The 20151-nt window shown below is 37.9% G+C and overlaps 2 protein-coding genes across 5 annotated transcripts in view; both read left to right on the top strand.

Annotated features, from left to right (window-relative positions):
- The window catches only part of LOC107757432 (heterogeneous nuclear ribonucleoprotein K-like), a 13752-nt gene extending 2047 nt beyond the window's left edge, over positions 1 to 11705 (top strand). Inside the window, exons 1-16 of one of the 4 annotated variants that reach the window (XM_016574904.1) lie at positions 701 to 778; positions 1651 to 1753; positions 1903 to 2000; positions 2080 to 2136; positions 2742 to 2785; positions 3563 to 3635; positions 5925 to 6038; positions 6115 to 6243; positions 6773 to 7089; positions 7214 to 7267; positions 7387 to 7429; positions 7513 to 7525; positions 7988 to 8023; positions 8146 to 8207; positions 8283 to 8452; positions 10782 to 11705. In XM_016574904.1, the coding sequence (XP_016430390.1) occupies positions 1696 to 1753; positions 1903 to 2000; positions 2080 to 2136; positions 2742 to 2785; positions 3563 to 3635; positions 5925 to 6038; positions 6115 to 6243; positions 6773 to 7089; positions 7214 to 7267; positions 7387 to 7429; positions 7513 to 7525; positions 7988 to 8023; positions 8146 to 8207; positions 8283 to 8452; positions 10782 to 10812 (1299 nt within the window). In that variant the 5' untranslated portion in view covers positions 701 to 778; positions 1651 to 1695 and the 3' untranslated portion in view covers positions 10813 to 11705. Of the gene's footprint in view, positions 1 to 700; positions 779 to 814; positions 884 to 1650; positions 1754 to 1902; positions 2001 to 2079; positions 2137 to 2741; positions 2786 to 3562; positions 3636 to 5924; positions 6039 to 6114; positions 6244 to 6772; positions 7090 to 7213; positions 7268 to 7386; positions 7430 to 7512; positions 7526 to 7987; positions 8024 to 8145; positions 8208 to 8282; positions 8453 to 10781 lie in introns of those variants that run through there. The other 3 variants (XM_016574906.1, XM_016574905.1, XM_016574907.1) reach the window with 3 other exon arrangements.
- Positions 11706 to 12878: 1173 nt separating this feature from the next.
- Positions 12879 to 20151, top strand: part of LOC107757431 (UPF0553 protein C9orf64 homolog) — a 9492-nt gene continuing 2219 nt past the window's right edge. The window contains exons 1-4 of the mRNA XM_016574903.1: positions 12879 to 13224; positions 15134 to 15476; positions 15993 to 16249; positions 18431 to 18626. Of these exons, the coding sequence (XP_016430389.1) occupies positions 15140 to 15476; positions 15993 to 16249; positions 18431 to 18626 (790 nt within the window). The 5' untranslated portion in view covers positions 12879 to 13224; positions 15134 to 15139. The remainder of the gene's footprint in view (positions 13225 to 15133; positions 15477 to 15992; positions 16250 to 18430; positions 18627 to 20151) is intronic.

Below are 20151 nucleotides of genomic sequence, written 5' to 3'. Positions count from 1 at the left end.
TTAACATTTTTTTAGCATGATTAACAAGTTACTAGCGTGTTGTTAACATGATTAGCAAGTTAGTAGCATGAATCTAGCACAGGGGTGGCGAACTCTGGTCCTGGAGAGCCGCAGCCCTGCAGAGTTCAGCTCCAACCCTAATTAAAACTCAGCTGCCTGTAGCTTCCTAGCAACTGTTCAGACCTTGATTAGCTTGTTCAGGTGTGTTTGATTAGGGTTGAAGCAAAACTCTGCAGGGCTGCGGCTCTCCAGGACTGACGTTCGCCACCCCTGATCTAGCATGATTAACATGTTGCTAGTATGATAAGCATGTTACTAGCATGTTCATGCAACCACCCTGAGTACCCTAGCAACTACATAGCAACACTAATTTAACAATAACAGACAGATAGACAGACAGATAGATAGATAGATAGATAGATATTGCAATGTGCAAACTTTTTTATGATTAGATAAAGCAGACCCCTTACCAGACAATCATTCCACATGCAGGCTGTGGAAAAAAACCCATCACATTTACCTCGTAGCAAAAAGAGACTGCGCTTTGCGAAATGCCAAGCAGTCGTGCTAGCCAATCATAAAAAGCGTTCTTAAAAGATTGACGTTTCTTTTGACCAATAATTGTCCGTGACACTTCTGGAGTTTCGGTTAGGCTGCAGTTTGGACCAATCAGAGCGCGTTTCTTTTATGGAGGGAGGTGCTTTCATTGGTCCGCGCTACAGCGGCGTTAGATTTAGTGCGTCACTGTTGTTGCGAAGGGGGAGTACGACAGGAACAGGTCGGTAGATACATTTCCTGATACAAAAATCCCTTTATCATTGTTTTTACGCAAGTAACCAGTATGTTCTTGTGTCAAACAGTTTCACAATCCTAAATTATTGAGGTACTTTTTCGTGCACACGGTCGCAATTTGCATTATGTTTTCTTGCGATAGCTAAGTTAGCTTCATCTCTGTTAGCTAAAGGAAACTAACCACCATAATCATTTAACGTTACTGTAATTTCCACAATTGCTATAAGAAGTGTTTTTCTTTTATTTGTTCTACTTATTTTACTATATATATTTTTTTTTACCACGAGGCGTAATAAATACGAGTATTCTTGATGATAAAATATACTTTATGGTAGTTAGCTAGCTCGTTAGCTTCCTGAAACTCTATTGTTAATTAGCCAGTCAGGCAGCTGATCCAGTACAGGAAGATGGCGACTAACAAATTCATTTTACAGTAATCAAACACAGCGAGCTTCATCGTTAGAAATCATCTGGCGAATAGTTTGTGCATCACAGGCGAGTTTGAACATTCATATGCCCTTGTGGTGCACACAGTGCTGTCTAGGTAGGCAGCCTAATAGGGTTTGAGACACAACGCAAGTGTAGGTTTGTTTTCCAATACTTTACCAGGCAGTAAATAGTTGAGTTGACTATTTATTGTAGTTGCATTTCAGTACATTGTTGGAGAACACCTACCAGAACATTTAGTTTTCGTTTTGTATAACTCATTATATAGTTGTTTTTAATTCTTACTCCTCCTGTGTTTTGCCCCAATCATGCTCAGCAGACAAAGAGCACTCTTCATTCTGATAAGCTTGGGACTAGCATCCTATTAGGCCATATAATATTTTCATTCATGCACTGTGGATTTTCCCTTAGGCATCCGTTTGGACAGACAGGGCTGTTCATCTCCGCTTGTAGATAATGGATCCCGAAAATGACCCACAGGAAGAGGAAACTTTCAGCAACAAAGAGAGTAATGGTAAGAGCCAGTGATATATTTAACTTTATTTTAAAGGCAACATAAAATCAAATGGAACCAATGTAATGAATGTTGTTATGCATAGTTTAAAAAAAAAAAAAATCGTCATTTTGTTTCACTGTAACTTTTCCATGTAAAATGGATTTCAGGTAAGCGTTCCGCTGAGGATATGGAGGAGGACAAGCCTCATAAGCGCTCCCGAGGTTCTGACGACATGATGGAGCTTCGAATTCTGCTACAGAGCAAAGTAATTCGCTGATTTTCCCATCACTTTTGAGTTTAGTTTCTCTTGCTGTCCCTCAATGCTGATCGACTCTTTTCTCCAGAATGCCGGAGCAGTGATCGGAAAGGGTGGGAAGAATATTAAAGCTCTGCGCACAGATGTGAGTACTCTTCCGTTTAGTTTGCACATTCTCACTCTTTCCACGCGCACAAACTATGGTAGGTGGAGCTCACATGTCTGTAGAACTGGGTTATATTTTAGAATATGTATTAAAGCCAACAGAACACTTTAAAATCAGTCCAAGGGGGAAAAAAAAAAATCGATTTTGTGGAACCAAGGCAGTTTGTGTTACAAAAGCAGTGCTTTGTATCATAAATACCCCACATTCTACTGTACTCCTTAGTTAATTGAAGAGTATATGAATCTTTGATACTGGCCTAGTACATATTCTCATAATCTCTGTTCCTCTCCTGTTCTCCATTCTCCTCCAACATTATGAGAATTGTAAAGTCACACCTGAAACTGTTTCCAATTTAAAAATGTATTCCTCTTCCACTCCCTCTCCCCTTTTCCTTGTTATTTTTCTGTTCATTTTTGGCCAATTCCCATATTCCGGATCGACTCGTACCGCCCACCTGCGTTGCCGCCTGACCTCCTGACTCCCTGGTTGGCCACACCCATAATCGCTCCCTTCCTATTGGGCGGCTTACTTGATTGACATCCGTGTGCTTGATTGCTCTGGGTGCTTGGCCCCGCCCCCTGCAGTACAATGCCACTGTGTCAGTCCCAGACAGCAGTGGGCCCGAGCGGTACGTGCCACTCAGATACTCCAACCTCCAAGTCATATCAGCTCTGTTACTGCCAATATCAGAACTGTTTTAACATCCTTAATGTACAAACTACTCCCTTACTGCCATGAAACATGAGTATGATGCTGCCATGACTATCATTATTAACTGTTTTACTGTGTTCAAATGCCTTTTCTGTTATGTAAGGAAGCCCTTTCCCACCCTGTTTCCCTCTCCTACGACAGAAACGCTTTTTTTGTACCTTTGGGAAATGTGCTTTCTCCACAGTTCTCGTTTGAAAGTTTCCTTGCTAATACAAGGATGAATTTGTTGAGGGTGAAGGGGCAGTGTAAATTACATTTCTCCCTTCTGTCCGTTGTATTATTTCACTGTTGTGTTTGACTTTTGAACTTTACTCCACTCCCGGTCTGTTCGTCTGTCTCTGCTCTTCTCTGCTGGATCTGGAGCTCCTGCTTCGTTCATGTGTATCTCTCTCTGTACTTTGTCACCCCTCTATCAGTTTTAATCTCCCCCTGTCACACTGCAACTCTGACCTTCCCTGTATCTTGACTTTTCCGCAACGGGCAGGAGCTTCAGTTTGTTTTTCTTTGTTTTCCTGTGTTCTCCACTCCCCTTTGACAAAGGAGTGCATGACTCCATGACTCTTTGGGGTCTGTCTCCTCTCCTCACTGTTAAATGCACTAACAAAAGCACTGATGGTACTCTTCGGGCTGTTATGTATTGCTAATATCGCTTCTCTTCTCTCTTCTCGTGGAATGCGATTCATTACTTTGACAGAATCCTAAGCGTCAGTGCCGATATTCCCACGGTGGCTGAGATATTACTGAAGGTCATACCTACTCTGGAAGAGGTGAGTTTTTTTTTTTTCTTTCTTTTTTTTTTTTTTCTTCACAATTCAAATGAGTAAACAAAAATGATTTTTTTTTTTCAGTTTGTTCAGCATTGAAGTTTAACTTATAAAAATTATTAATTTATTGTTTTTTAATTTTCGCTGCTTAAATACTATGAAATATGTTGCGTGCCTTATTCTGTGTAAGAAGCCACATCATCTCACAGAAGGATTTATTTCAAACACTCGACTGACGTTATGAAGTGAGTTTGGAGTAAAACTATGTTATTAAATGTGGTATTTTCACATGCTTTCAGATGGAGCAGCATTTACTTCACAGAGCCGTAGTTCACTGAGAAGCTATGCAAACAGCTGTCATTATCGCGAACGATTTCTTCGATTTCATAATCGCACAATAAACTAGTAAGTAAATACTGCTCCATCTGAAAGCACGTGATGATGATTTCCTGCTGATTACAGAACCGGCTTTACTATCAAAATGCGCATGACAATCGCATTCGATTAATCGTGCAGCCCTACCAATACCTAAACTTAATAACTACCTTACTAACTATAAATAAGCAGCAGATTAGGAGTTTACTGAGGCAAAAGTCATAGTTAGTGGTTTGTTAATGGTGAGAATTGGACCTCAAAATAAAGTGTGACCGAAAACCTTAAATATAAAATGTTTTTCAAAATGTTAAAAATTTAATTTATATATTCTTAAAAATTTATGACTAATGTATTTCTAAAACATACAAAAATCCTTAAATATAATAAATATATTCCTTAATTTTGAAAGTAATTTTAATATAATTTTTAAAAGTAATGTATATTTTTTAAAATAAATACATTGGTCTTGGTCATATTTAAAAATGTTTAGGAAAACTTGGATTTGTGCACTTTTCCTGCAGCTTACTCTGTGTTGTTCCATTATTTTTAGATGCTTTTCCAAAATTAAAGTATACTTGTATAGACAGTATTTTCCCATCTAAGGGGTGAAACTCTTAAAGGGGTCATATGATGTTGCTAAAAATAACATTATTTTGTGTATTTGGTGTAATGAAGTGCAACAATAAAGTTACTCCTTCTTTCTTTACGTGAACATTTGGGTGGCATTATGCAAATCTTCCCACATAGTGACGTAGGTATGTGGGGGCATGTTTGAACGAGCCGTTTTAGGTAGGCGTGGCTGACTCTTAACTTTTAAAAAGAATATCTCTTTGGATTTGAGACTTTAGTCTTTGCAACTTTACAGATCTTCTTTATGCACCAAGAGCTTCTAACACTCCAAAGAGAAAGGAAAAATTGAAATCGCATCATATGACCCCTTTAAGGTCTTAGTTTCAAAATCTATTCCTAACAGAGAAGTTCTGCATGCGCATTGGTTAAAACAATGCTTAATTTGGTCGGTATACATGTGTGTCGAACCAAAAGACCCCTGCCGAAAATTTTCAGTATGAATACATGGACCATTACACTCCATATATATATATATATAACATTTTTAGACCTGATTTTTATTTACGTTTTCTTAAATATGTCCAGTGTATACAAAAAAAAAACACAACCAATGTGTGTATTAGGGCTGTCAAAAAAAAATTTGAATTTCAAATATTCGTCAAATTTAAAATAAAAATCCACATTCCAATGCAAAAACGTTGCATTCGAATTTTAGATGTGCGTTAAGGAGGCAGCCTTAACGCACCATATTAGTGTCCATATTAGAGATAATCACCATGTTTAGAATGAAACCATCATATTTAAAAACATGATATTAATCATATCATATAATAAAATATAATTTGTTGTTACTACTGTAAATATATATTCAATTATTATTGGATCTCCTTAAATACTTTCAGAATCTTTACTTATTAAAACGATTTTGTTTCTGTATTTTAAAATATATTTTTTTATATTAACATATTTTAATGACCGTATATTTATTGAAATAAAATTATTTTATTTTTCAAAATGAGCAGAAAATGGTACAAACTATTTTGTTTCTGTATTTTAAAATATATTTTTTTATATTAACATTTTAATGACCGTATATTTATTGAAATAAAATTAATTATTTTATTTTTCAAAATGAGCAGAAAATAGTACAAACTTTGCTAAAGTGATTGTTTTGAACAAGTATTAACTTAGACATTATTCATAAAAAATAAAAAAAAATATACATTTTAGGCGCAGTGAATGGCACATTTTTTCTTAAGGTGGGCCTTTAGCCCCGTTGTACCCTATATGTATGTTACATGATATTTGAATGACATAATTGATTCTCCTCTCTGATTGGTTGGACAGTATCAACATCATAATGGTGTGGACTTTGACTGCGAACTGAGGATGCTCATCCATCAGAGTCTAGCTGGGAGCATCATTGGAGTGAAGGGCGCCAAGATTAAGGAACTTCGTGAAGTAAGACATTGAGAAGAGAATTTGAACCACAAATTATGAATTTCCTGTGCTGATCAAAACTTTTTTTCTCTTCCAGAGCACCCAGACCACCATCAAGCTCTTTCAGGAGTGCTGTCCTCAGTCCACTGACCGCGTAGTGCTCGTGGGGGGCAAAGCGGAGCAGGTTGTGGAGTGCATTAAGACGATGCTGGAGCTCATTGTGGAGGTCAGATTCAGACGGTTTGACATAGGGGTGTGCGATATGACGATTTTTGATTGTGGACGATAAAAATGTCTCCACGATCAGCTTTTGAAGAAATATCGTAGTATTGTGCTACAGTGCACATTCAGCTGCAGTTCTGGCGCCTCCGTCTCAATGTACTGTACAACGCGAAATACATTCACTACAGTGTTAACTCAGCGGTAGAGTTACTCTCACAGGACACTGCACTTATTAAAACTTTAGCACTTTAACAAAGATAAAATAACGACAAAGATTTTTATCTTCGCCCACTTTGGCCTAAATATCCGCCATTTTTTTTAATTTTGTTACATTGAAAGGCTTTGTCTTAACAATAGGGAAATTAGTTTGGCTGTAATGCTCAGACAACTTGCAAAATAGTAAAACCAGCATGACAAAGAATCGTGATAAAATCGTGAATCGTTTTTGCCATGTCGGCCACCCCTAGTTTGCCAGTGCTGTTTGTCCAGGTGTCATTAGACATGTTTCTCATGAGCTCTCTTTGTCTCTGCAGGCTCCCATTAAAGGTCGAGCTCAGCAGTACGACCCTAACTTTTACGATGAGACGTATGACTACGGCGGTTTCAGTGTGATGCATGAAGATCGGGGCCGTCGGCCTATGGGCGGCTTCTCCTCGAGGGGGCGTGGCAGCGGCGGTGGCTTTGATCGGACGCCCCCCAGCGGAGGCCGTGGCGGCCACCACATGCAAAACAGGAGAGACTATGATGACATGAGCCCACGCAGAGGCCCCCCTCCTTCCCAGAGAGGGGGAAGAGGAGGGAGTCGTCCTCCACGAAACATGCCCATGGGACAGTCACACCACAGGAGAAGGTGAGACATATACTTACGTCATCTATTTTTGGTTTTAGCCAAGAATTTTTAGTTTGGTTTATCATTAAGTATTGATTTGTGTTGACTGACAGTTTATGGATGCTGTATCTCTTTGTTTTGACAGTGATGATCAGTACTCCTACAGATCTCAGCGTGGCCACATGGATGAACGGCGGCAGTAAGTTTTTAATCTGGATCTGCGTTGTTTGTTTTCCCTTGGCTTTGTGTTGTGGAACAGTATTTGTTATAGTAGGATGTGATATTAGCTTATTGCTGCTTTGCTTTTTTTCTCTCCAGTGGGGAAAGACGAGGGCGCAACGATCGTTATGGAGGCAGCATGGTCAGTATTCAGTCTTTTTGTAATTTTATTATGTTTAGGTTTTTGATTCTCACATTTCTATTCTCTTCTCTCTTATTTTGCAGAATGATGGATACGGTAAGTTTGTCTTTAAATACATGCTAAATAAATAAATGCTATCTGGCTCAGGCTTTTTTTTCTTCTTTTTTTTCACCTTTTAAGTCATGTTTAGCCCCATCAAGGCCTTTGAAAACCTTTTATCAGCTACTGACAAACTTGCTCTGGCTGAGCACTACACACCATTAGAACAACATGTGGAGCAACCAATTTTTTATTTATTTTTTACATGCTGTTTAAGGGGGAATTAATCTAAAAAAAAAAAAAAAAAGCTATTTTGTTTGTCCAAAAATAAGTGTTTTGCAGATTTTACAGTTACAGTTTTACATGATGTTTCTGATTTAAATATTTACTGAGTGAATTCAACTAAATTGAGACACTTTTTGACATCGAAAAGACTATCGAAAGGGTGGCCCAGTTTACACAAGTCGTCTTCATCTTTACAAAAGATTTACCATAAATTATTATTTTTTTTTAAATCAGACAACAATTCATCTTGGAATTCCTCTTATCAGTCTGGTAAGTATTCCATCCTATTATAAAGAAGGCCAGCTGACTTTATTTATATTCTCCAGTAATTGTAAATTACTGTAACTTGTAAATCTCCCATTATGATGCTTTCCCTCTCTTTTTATGCTCAGGTGGAAGGAGCAGTTACAGTGAAGATCCTGTGATCACCACACAAGTGACGATTCCTAAAGATGTGAGTAAATCACTCGTAATGCGATGCGCTTTACACATGAAACACGTGTTTACCTCGCTCTGCTGTGACTCTCAGCTGGCGGGATCCATCATCGGTAAAGGCGGTCAGAGGATCAAGCAGATTCGTCATGAGTCCGGAGCCTCAATCAAAATCGACGAGCCCCTGCAGGGTTCTGAGGACCGCATCATCACCATCACCGGAACCCAAGACCAGATCCAGAACGCTCAGTACCTGTTACAGAACAGGTGTGACACATTCAACGACTTCAGCAGTTCACAGCTCAGTTAGTGTTGGCAAACGTACCGGGACTTCAGTACCAAGTCGATACTACAATTTCAAAGATGTAACAATGCCAGCCTTTACGCAGAGGAAGCTAAAACACAACACTTGCATTTAAAAGTGTAATCCAGCATTTTCTCTAAAAAAATCCTGTTGTCATCGGCGCACAATGAATCTCGGTAGCCTGGGCAATGAAGGATCCGTCAGTTGTATCATTCATACCAGGGGTGGCGAACGTCGGTCCTGGAGAGCCGCAGCCCTGCAGAGTTTTGCTTCAACCCTAATCAAACACACCTGAACAAGCTAATCAAGGTCTGAAGGGTTGCTAGGAAGCTACAGGCAGGTGAGTTTTAATTAGGGTTGGAGCTGAGCTCTGCAGGAGCTCTCCAGGACTGGAGTTCGCCACCCCTGATTTATACCCTGGGAAACGAAGGAGGCATTTTTTGAGGCCGCTTTTGAAGGAGCTCCTGACGCGCTGCGGTGACACGGCCAGAATTGGACGCAGCTAATGTGTTTTGCAGTGTTGAGCTTTGTAGCCAATCACAGACATGTTTGTTGAGCACGAGAGCACAATGGCCAATCAGAGGATTTTAAGTCAGAATCCCCTCATTATGAGTTTAAGCGTGAGCTTGCGTTCATTATAACCGACAAAGTATAAACACAATGTAAATAAGAGAAGTATTATGCAGTATAGACAGACTGCAGACTTTTTTTTTTACTCCGTCATTAAGCTTGTGCTGTGTTTGAACCAAAGTGAAATCAGCTTCATTGATTATAAACAGGGTTTCTGTGGGTCTTAAAAAGTCTTAATTCACGTTTAAAAAGGTATTAAAGCAGAGCAGAAACCCTTAAATTCATATCTATGAAAAAAAAAACATTCATTTATTCATCAATCAATCAGCATTTACTTGAAATTCAAATGTAAATTGTACAAAATTAAGTGAGTTTATACTTAAAACCAGAAAAAACATTGGGGAATGAAAATCTTTCTGTATATAACCTATTCTTAATTTAAATAAGTTTTATTTTTCACACTGCAAAGTTTCAGAAGTGATGACCGTAAGGTGAATCTGAAATTGCGATGGTTATCACAACATCGAGCATCGCAACAGACGTGACAAAAATCTGTTATGTCAGCTAGATCTTTGTGTTAAAGGGTTACTCCACCCCAAAATGAAACTTTTGTCATTAATCACTTACCCTCATGTCGTTCCAAACCCGTAAAAGCTTCGTTCATCTTCGGAACACTTCCGGGTGGCTTGTGACTGTCCCATTGACTGCCAAGTAAATTACGCTGTCAAGGTCCAGAAAAGTATGAAAGACATCGTCAGAATAGTCCATCTGCCGTCAGTGGTTTAACCGTAACGTTATGAAGCGACGAGAATACTTTTTGTACGCAAAGAAAACAAAAATAACCACTTTATTCAACAATTCGTCTCCTCCGCGTCACCGTAGCGCCATTTTGGAGAGTATTCACTGAACGCAAACCGAGTATACTGTTCTACTAGTCTGTGTCAACTGCACCACACGGATACGTTTTCTACGTTTATTTACGCTTTGATTTGAACGAAAACAGCGTATCCGTGTGGTGCGGCTGACAGAACAGCATACACAGTTTACGTTCAGTGGATGCTCTCCAAAATGGCGCTACAGTGACGCGGAAGATAGATATCTTAAATTGTGTTCCGAAGACGAACGAAGCTTTTACGGGTTTGGAACAACATGAGGGTAAGTGATTAATGACAACATTTTCATTTTGGGGTGGATTAACCCTTTAAGTATTGAACAATATTTGAAGGCTACATACTAAAGTTTTCATGTGTTGTAGCATTAATAACTAACACATTTTTTTTCATATTTTTATTTTCAAAAAGTTAACTGGTAACACTTTAGATTAGGAACACGTATTCACTATCAAGATTTTCCCTCAATAAACTCCTACTTTGCTGCTTATTAATAGTTGTAAGTTTAGGTATTGGGTCAGATTAAAGGACCTTAAAAAAGGTCATGCAGAATAAGGCATTAGTATGTGCTTTAATCAGCCAATATGCTAGTAATATGCATGTTAATAAGCAACTAGTTAACAGTGAGAATTGATCCTTAAAATAAAGTGTTACCAGCTAAATAAAAAACAAATAAACTACAATAGTGTTTGCTGTGGTAGTGAAGTTGGTACTGAGAGCCATAGAACTTTACTGGTATTGGTACAGACTACTGAAATGCTGGTACTCTAATCCCAGTGAGCTACAGCACTGTTGCTGACTGATCGTTTCTCTCGCGTGTTTTGTTCTCCAGTGCTCTGCACCTCTTGGGACGGCAGAACTGACCAGCCCACCTTTCTCAGGATGTCCATCCAGCTGCAGCTCAAGTCCTGTCCCCACGTGATGGCCTGACACCTGACGCGTCCGTCTGTCCCCTTCATAGGAATGAATCATAGAATCGAACCAGCCCGAGCCCTCTGGGTGTCCTTGATTGTGGATTTTGTGGGGTTGTTCTTTTTTTTTATTTTTTATAAATATTAATTTTATATGGGCCAACTGTCACTTCACAGAAATCTTGGATGAGCAGATAACTGCTGTTCAACAGGACATTGTTGTTGTTTTCTCTTTTGGAGTGAATGTTTTGTGAGTTCTGATGCTTTTCCACTATTCCAAACTCTTGATCCAGAATGTACACAGTCACACAACAATTATTATTAAAAAAAAATTTTTTTTTTTTTTTTTTACACCTCTTGTTTTTCTGAGCGTTCTAAAATGGCATTAGATAGAGAATGGAATGTAAATATCCAATGATACTATGGAAAATGATTACTCTCTCTGTTCCATGCGTGTAATGTTTTATCCTCAGAAATACAGATCATATTTTCACCAGGTACTTTTCTTGTATTGCTTTTCTCCTGTCTGTTGCTTGGTTTTTAAAATCTAGTGTTGGAAAAAAAAAAGTTTGCTCTACCTCTGGAATTTTTTGTAGGTCTGCCATCCTTAAAGAAGGCCCTCAATCGTGTTTTTTGTTGTTGTTTTTTTTTTAAAGAAGAGAAGAAAAAAGTGGATTTGAAGTTTTAGACTATATTTGTGTCAGAGCAGGACAATAATTCTCACGCTCCTATTCTTTGTTTTATTTTTCTTATCTTTATTTTTTTACTCTTGATTGTCTCAAGTTCTCCAACCAGGCATATTTGTAGAGTTTGTCATTTGTCTGAAATAAAGGAATTGCCATTTTTCCAGCGTGGTATGATTTTTAAATGGTGTCAGTACTATATAATGAAAATCTGGACAAACTAATTAATAATTAAAAACATATAAATGGTGTCAGTACTATATAATGAAAATCATGTCTGGACAAACTAATTAATTAATAATTAAAAACATAAACCAACAGTATAGGCCTACTTCACAAATGTATTTAACTGATGTTTTTGTGCATTCGTCCGAATGAGACTTTGCATTACACTAAACTACTGGCTATGGTGGGATGTGCTTAATTATTGTGAAAATAATGTAACCAGAGTCTCTATGGCCCTAAAAAACAGGCTTGATTTTCTTTAAGCAAAATAGAATTTTCTGATTTTGATTATAGGATGACATACTGTCCAGATCTGTTTCTCTTTTGTGTGAGATTGAGTAATTCTAATTCTATAGAATGTCATTGTATGGTGTATTATCAATTGCCAATCTAAATAATTAGAAGGGGGTTAAAGATTGATTGCAGACATGTTAAAAAAAATCGATCACTTGGACCTATTGCAGTACATTTAGTCCTGTGCTCTTACTCTGTTTGCTCTAAACATGCAATGCAAAATGTGAAAAGTTCAACTTGCCTCGGATATTTTTGCACTTTGGCCGACAGTAATCTTTATGACTTCACACCTTGTTTATGATAAATAAACGTTCAGATATTGTCTAACACAGTTTTCATTGTAGCATGCATATACATTAATTTTGTAGCATATAGGTTATGACCCCCTGTGGTGAAAATCACGTTTTTAACGTTGATTTTTACACGTCTGTGTGGTGTTTTAATATGCTTGTTATTTTGTTACAAATTTGCGAGATATTTGCATTAGACATTAATTGTGGCTTAATTGTCCAAATCAGTAAGGTCTGGTACAAAATACAATCTTAAAAAAAACTGTTCACGAAATACATGTAAATGGAATTTATTAATTCAAGTGCAAAAATGTCTGAGGCAACAGTTGAACTTTTCACATTTTGCATTGCATAAATGTGCAGAGCAAACAGAGTAGGAGCACAGGACACAATTTACTGCAATAGGTCCAAGTGTTCGATTTTTCATTCATTCATTTTAGATTAGTTTTAATGATATTTAAAGTTTCGCAACTTTTCTATAAACCGAATTATTGCGCATTTTTTGCGCACCTGTGGTCAGCTTGAAGCCAAAAGGGCCCGACACAATCCGCATGTCACACTACTACAGTGGCGTTTTAGCAAATAGCAACAAAACAAGCGGGAGAGAGTAGCTTGGCCAACACGGAAAACAAAAGCTAAAGTGTGTGTGTGTTTTCAAGTACAACTTGTTATTAGGTGTTTTACATCCGAGGAGAAAAGCCTGTAATATCTGCAGTTGATATACAACCTAATGTACTTTGTACAGAGAGACCTCCTGCACTCTCCTCACTTCTGCTGATATGAGCGTTGACTAAATTAAAGCAAGACTGTTTGATTACATTTACAAGGACTTTCAACTGAGTGGCGATTTTTTTGGACACGAAGACTTTTCAGTAAGTATAGTTTAACTACTCGCATCATGACAAAATGCAAGTTTCGAGAAAAGAGACAATATCACAATTGGTTAGAAAATTGTCATAAAATAAGGAATAAAATATCTACAACATTTTTAATGAATCGTTTAATCGATAATGATGACTTATTTAAATAAAAAAACACGCAGGTGAAATAGTTTACTGTTAGTTAATTTTTGTAGTATGCTGTGCACAGTATGCAACTTTTCTAATTAAGCAGAACTTAACTAATCAGATGGCTGCGTTCTAAAAACATACTGAGCAGGTACTTTTTTGAATAAGTACTTTTTGACTAAAAAAATGTTCTATATGGTTTTATTTTGTATGACTGTAATCCAGCCTTACTACAGTAAATGTGTCATGTTGTCATTGTCACGTGACCTACCAGTTGTGTCACTTCATTCACAAATGCTCTCCCATGGCCTCATGGGATTGTAAAGTGTGCACTAAATGCACACTTCAGAATCTGGCCAGAAGTATTAGATCATTCGGATAATTTTAATAAATACTGAATTTGGACATACTAGTCTTTTCACATACTTAGTGTAGCATGCCTAGTGTTTTTGCCTATTAAATAGTAGGGATTTATGCATATTCGGATGCAGCATGTGTGGAATACTGTAACCCGCAATGCAATGCGCTCAACTTTACCTTCCACTGTGACCAATGCACCAGTAATACCACACTTCAACTGTCATTGCATTCTACAGTGTCCTCCACTAATATTGGCACCCTTGATAAATATGAGCAAAGGCGGCTGTGAAAATAAATCTGCATTGTTTATCCTTTTGATTTTTAATTTAAAAAAATCACAAAATTCTAACCTATCATTGAAGTTAAACAATTGAAAGTGGGGGGGGGAAACCTCATTGTGAAATAAATGCTTTCTCTAGTTCATGTTGGCCACAATTATTGGCACCTAATTATTGCAACGTCCTTTTCCCAAGATAACAGCTCTGAGTTTTCTCCTATAATGCCTGAAGAGTTTGGAGAACACCTGACAAGAGATCAGAGACCATTCCTTCATCCAGAGTCTCTCCAGATCCTTCAGATTCACAGCTCCATGTTGGTGCTTCTTCAGTTCACTTGACTCATTTTCTACAGGGTTCAGCTCAGAGGACTGGGATGGCCATGGCAAAAGCTTCATCTCTGCAATTCTCCAGCTGTTATCCTTGGAGAGTCTTTGGCCACTCAAACTCTCCTCCTCACCGTGCATTAGGACGATATAGACACACGTCCTCTTCCAGGCAGATTTGTAACATCTTTAGTTGATTGGGACCTCTTAATTATTGTCCTGATGGTGAAAATGGGGATTTTCAATGCTTTAGCTCTTTTCTTACAGCCACTTTTTTGTTTTGTGAAGGTCAACCATCTTGTTCTGCAAATCAGAACTATATTCTTTGGTTTTACTCCTTGTGATGGATGATTAAGGGAATTTAGCCTTTGTGTTCCTCATATTTATAATCCTGTGGAACAGGAAGTCATGGCTGGACAGTTTCATGCTCCTAGTCACCCTGGTGTGCTAAAAATGTAAACATGAATGGGAAAATACTTCAGAGATATTTTACTCTTAAGAATTTCTAGGGGTGCCAATAATTGTGGTCATGGCCAACATGCATTGGAGAAAAACATTTATTTCATCATGAGATTTTCTCCCCACTTTTAATTGTTTAACTTCAATGATAGGTTAGAATTTTGTGAATTTTTTGAATTAAAGATCAAAAGGATAAACAATGCAGATTTATTTTCACAGCCGCCTTTGCTCATATTTACCAAGGGTGCCAATATTAGTGGAGGGCACTGCATTTGTTTTAATAGTATGCATTACTGTGCAGAATGCAAGCAGTATGCTAGTATTCAATTCTCAACAACATTTCTTTTCACACAGAAACCGATGGAGAAGCCACTGTCCCCTCGAGAGTCTGGTCAGTTTGTGGCGGAGCGCAGTCGAGATGTTTTCGTGGATGAAGATGGAGTCAAACGTGTGGTGCAGATGATCTATGATCTCTGGGAGAGCGAGGAGTTCACAGCCAGCGGCTGGAAGAAGATGAATCCTCTGGCCCCTCCGCCAGACTCAGACGAAGCCATCAACTGGGTGTTTGTGACCGACACCATGAACTTCTCCTTCTGGCCTGAGAGGGAGGAAGAGCAGTGTGAGGTGGTGTGTAGAGGAAACACCTATCGAGGGTACATGTCTCTCTGTGCTGCTGTGACCAGAGCTGTGGATGAAGGTGATTGGATTTCTGTCTCTCCTTTTCATTTGATCAGAACATTATTTTGGTCATGAAAACTCTCGGAGGGATTGGCATGGTAATGTACATGACAATGTTAATGTGTTTGGTCTTGGTGGAATAGATCTGCTACGCTGCTGCTGCTGCAGAGCAAGTACCGAGACTTGCTACTGCCAATACATCCACAACATGCTGCTGTGAGCATGTAAGAAATACTGCTGCTGCACATATAACATACATGAAATAACCCCCCCATTGCATACATGAATCACCTCGTAGCAGATCTATACAGGTGGAGCTGGGGAAGGTGAAGGGTTTCTGAAGCAAGCACTAGTCCTATATTTGAATGTTGGGCAGCGAGCTCATTGGCTACCGATACAGGAGAGAGCCAATCAGCTGTGAATTATGTCATTATGTCATATTGAGTTAGACCTATCGGACTGCGCCATCTAGAGTTTCATGCCAGAACTGTGTATATGTTTAACGTTATGATATGTGTGTGATGTCTTTATTTAGGAGTGCCCATTACCAACCCCACTTACTTCTCTCAGATCAGTGAGGCCGAGCTGGCGAAAGTCCTGCGCTCAGACAGCGATACTCCCATGCCGATGCTGAAAGAGCGTCACCAGGCCCTGACAGAGGCCGGCCGAGTGCTCATGGAGCATGGCGGATCCTTCCGGATATTCATGAGTCGCTGTGAGAATGATGCAGAGAAGATGGTGAAGTACATTGTGGAGAATATACCGTCATACAGAGACGAAGCCATGTACGAGGTAAAAATATTCACGTACGTGAAGGCAGGGCAGGTGATTTAGACACTTTTTGTTGTGCTGATTGAAAGTCTCTACACATCCCGGTAGCAATCAATAAGTTAGGTTGTCTAAATGTATTCATATGTATTTCTATCGTCTGTGGAAGGCACAGGACCATGAAATGTTCGTCCAATCATATTCCTTTGTCTGAGGGCTACGGTAGGCTGTTTTACCTGCCTGTCAGTGTATGTATTTGCATACCTCCGTGTGACCCTGTTCACACAGACATGATACGTCATCAGAGCGTTCATTACACTACTGCAGAACGAGCGAGAATGGAAGGCGTTATTATTGTAATATTATGCGCTTCATACTGTAATGTTTTCTCGCCGGTGAATGAGACGTGAGGTAATCTGACAGCGTTGCATTCATCCGTCTCTTATCGTGTCGCTGCTTAGCCTCTGGTCTGCCTGAGTGCGTTCATGTGTTTTGAAGGAGGTGTGGCTTTGGAGAGTGATTTGCAGGAAAGGTGGGATCTTATGCTTTCAAAGCTAGCTTGCTATTGCAAGCCTCTCCAAAATTGCCTACCCTGCCTTTAAAGGATGGATTCAGATTAGAACTAGCTCAGCTTTAATAATAAGTGCGCTTAATTGTATTGAATGTGCATTTGGTGTGTACTTCAAATTAGGGCTGTGCAAAAAATCGAATGCGATTTTCATGCGCATCTCGTCAGTAAAGCCGCTCCTGTGATTAGTAGTAAATCTCCAGAGCTGTAGTTCACTGACAAGCTACACAAAATCGCATTCAAAATCGCAGGCGATTCATTGCCGATTTTGAACGCGATTTTATGTAGCTTGTCAGTGAACTACAGCTCAGGAGATTTACTACTAATCACAGGAGCGGCTTTACTGACGAGATGCGCATGAAAATCGCATTCGATTTTTTGCACAGCCCTACTTCAAATCTTTAAAAGTATATTTATACATTTTTAAAAATTTTAACATTTAAACATTTAAAATGCCACTTAAGTGTACTTAAAGAGAGACACTTTCATGACTGTTTCTTAACGCACTTAAGTACACTTTTAAAAAGGCACTTTGTAATAATGTCAAATTAAAAGTTTACTTTAAAATATATTTTCCCCCTAATACTTTACAGAAGAACACTTATTTTGATGTGCTGACTAACATACTAAAGCACATGTAAGGTACTTGATTATAATATTATTAACTTTAGTGTGTTATTCAAATATCTAGAGTACTTATAATTTAAATGTACTAAATTGCAACATCATTACTGATATGTAATTACAAATATATTTTAACACATGACACACATTTCAATAGAAATTACATTTAATTTTAGTTTACTATAAATGCTTGTCAGTACATTAAGCAGTACACTTTAACTATATTTCAAAGACAATATAATTAAATATGAAATTACATATAAAGATGTACTACATAAGTCAGTCAAAAAAGCACTTTTAAGTTCAACTTAATATATTTATTATACATTTAAACTACAATGCATTTTTAGTAAGCAATTTACATGCTTACTTAAGTCCTACTTAAAGGGATAGTTCACCCTAAAATTAAAATGTTATGTTAATTTATTCACTCTCAGGCCATCCAAGATGCAGGTGATTTTTTTGTTTCTCTTCAGTAGAACAGTAAAGAAGATTTTTAGCTGAAATCGTGGTCTTTGCTGGTTCATAAAATGCAAGTCAGCATCCATCTTTGAGAATGAAAAAAAAAGCATATCAACACAAAATGAATACCCATGGCTCCTGGCGATATATTAAGGTCTTATGAAGCGAAACGATCGGTCTGTGCAAGAAACTGAATATTATATTTATAACATTATTACCTGCAATCCACAGCCTCAGGCTAAATCTGATTCTTTTCCATGAACTGGTTCTTTCAGACAGTTTGTGTCAGTGAACTGGTTCACTTCACTAGTTCGTGAATTGACGTGGATGTTTTACACGTCTAAAGCACTGTATACTGTAAAGTGAATGAACTTGTCTTCACCTTTTTACATAAACAATGAGAAACCATAAAAACTTTCATTTGGCTTCTTCATTCAAGTGCGATTTATTTATTGTGTCCCAAATCACCTTTTTAAACATATGCTAAACCATACCTCTTTTTCGAAAGTAATATCACCTCATGATAACCTCACATTTTGTTGATATTGTAGGGTAAGAGGATCTCATTTTATAAGAGAGCTCAGATCCTTGTGGCAGACTTCTGGGGCATCATGGAGGCACGAGGGGAGGGACACATCCCTAACCTGGACTACCTGACCATGTTCGCTGACTACAGGGTGCCACAAGGCCTCGTGTACCTTGGAGCTTTACGCTACTCTGATGCCCTCATGGAGACATTGAAAAACGGTTTGTTGCACCTTTTTGATAAAATATAATGTACTCAATAGTCATACAAATACTACCATTAAAATAGATTTTGTGTTCGCTAACCAAAATATACTTTAATATTCGTATATAATAATATACTATGTCAAAATTTTAGATATCTTATTTCGATTGTTGGGTGGAACATGGACATTTCTTGACAGGTTTTGCTATATTAATCCTTAAAGTCCCCATGAAATCAAAATTAAAGTTTTTTTGCATTACTGATGTGAATTACAAATATATTTTAACACATGACACACATTTCAATAGAAATTACATTTAATTTTAGTTTACTATAAATGCTTGTCAGTACATTAAGCAGTACACTTTAACTATATTTCAAAGACAATATAATTAAATATGAAATTACATATAAAGATGTACTACATAAGTCAGTCAAAAAAGCACTTTTAAGTTCAACTTAATATATTTATTATAAATTTAAACTACAATGCATTTTTAGTAAGCAATTTACATGCTTACTTAAGTCCTACTTAAAGGGATAGTTCACCCTAAAATTAAAATGTTATGTTAATTTATTCACTCTCAGGCCATCCAAGATGCAGGTGATTTTTTTGTTTCTCTTCAGTAGAACAGTAAAGAAGATTTTTAGCTGAAATCGTGGTCTTTGCTGGTTCATAAAATGCAAGTCAGCATCCATCTTTGAGAATGAAAAAAAAAGCATATCAACACAAAATGAATACCCATGGCTCCTGGCGATATATTAAGGTCTTATGAAGCGAAACGATCGGTCTGTGCAAGAAACTGAATATTATATTTATAACATTATTACCTGCAATCCACAGCCTCAGGCTAAATCTGATTCTTTTCCATGAACTGGTTCTTTCAGACAGTTTGTGTCAGTGAACTGGTTCACTTCACTAGTTCGTGAATTGACGTGGATGTTTTACACGTCTAAAGCACTGTATACTGTAAAGTGAATGAACTTGTCTTCACCTTTTTACATAAACAATGAGAAACCATAAAAACTTTCATTTGGCTTCTTCATTCAAGTGCGATTTATTTATTGTGTCCCAAATCACCTTTTTAAACATATGCTAAACCATACCTCTTTTTCGAAAGTAATATCACCTCATGATAACCTCACATTTTGTTGATATTGTAGGGTAAGAGGATCTCATTTTATAAGAGAGCTCAGATCCTTGTGGCAGACTTCTGGGGCATCATGGAGGCACGAGGGGAGGGACACATCCCTAACCTGGACTACCTGACCATGTTCGCTGACTACAGGGTGCCACAAGGCCTCGTGTACCTTGGAGCTTTACGCTACTCTGATGCCCTCATGGAGACATTGAAAAACGGTTTGTTGCACCTTTTTGATAAAATATAATGTACTCAATAGTCATACAAATACTACCATTAAAATAGATTTTGTGTTCGCTAACCAAAATATACTTTAATATTCGTATATAATAATATACTATGTCAAAATTTTAGATATCTTATTTCGATTGTTGGGTGGAACATGGACATTTCTTGACAG

Source organism: Sinocyclocheilus rhinocerous, unplaced genomic scaffold (assembly GCF_001515625.1).
Source record: "Sinocyclocheilus rhinocerous isolate Xijiao unplaced genomic scaffold, SAMN03320098_v1.1 scaffold3460, whole genome shotgun sequence".
Taxonomy (NCBI): Eukaryota; Metazoa; Chordata; class Actinopteri; order Cypriniformes; family Cyprinidae; genus Sinocyclocheilus; species Sinocyclocheilus rhinocerous.
The sequence above is the reverse complement of the archived record's forward strand: the minus strand, read 5'-3'. Positions and strand labels throughout refer to the sequence as shown.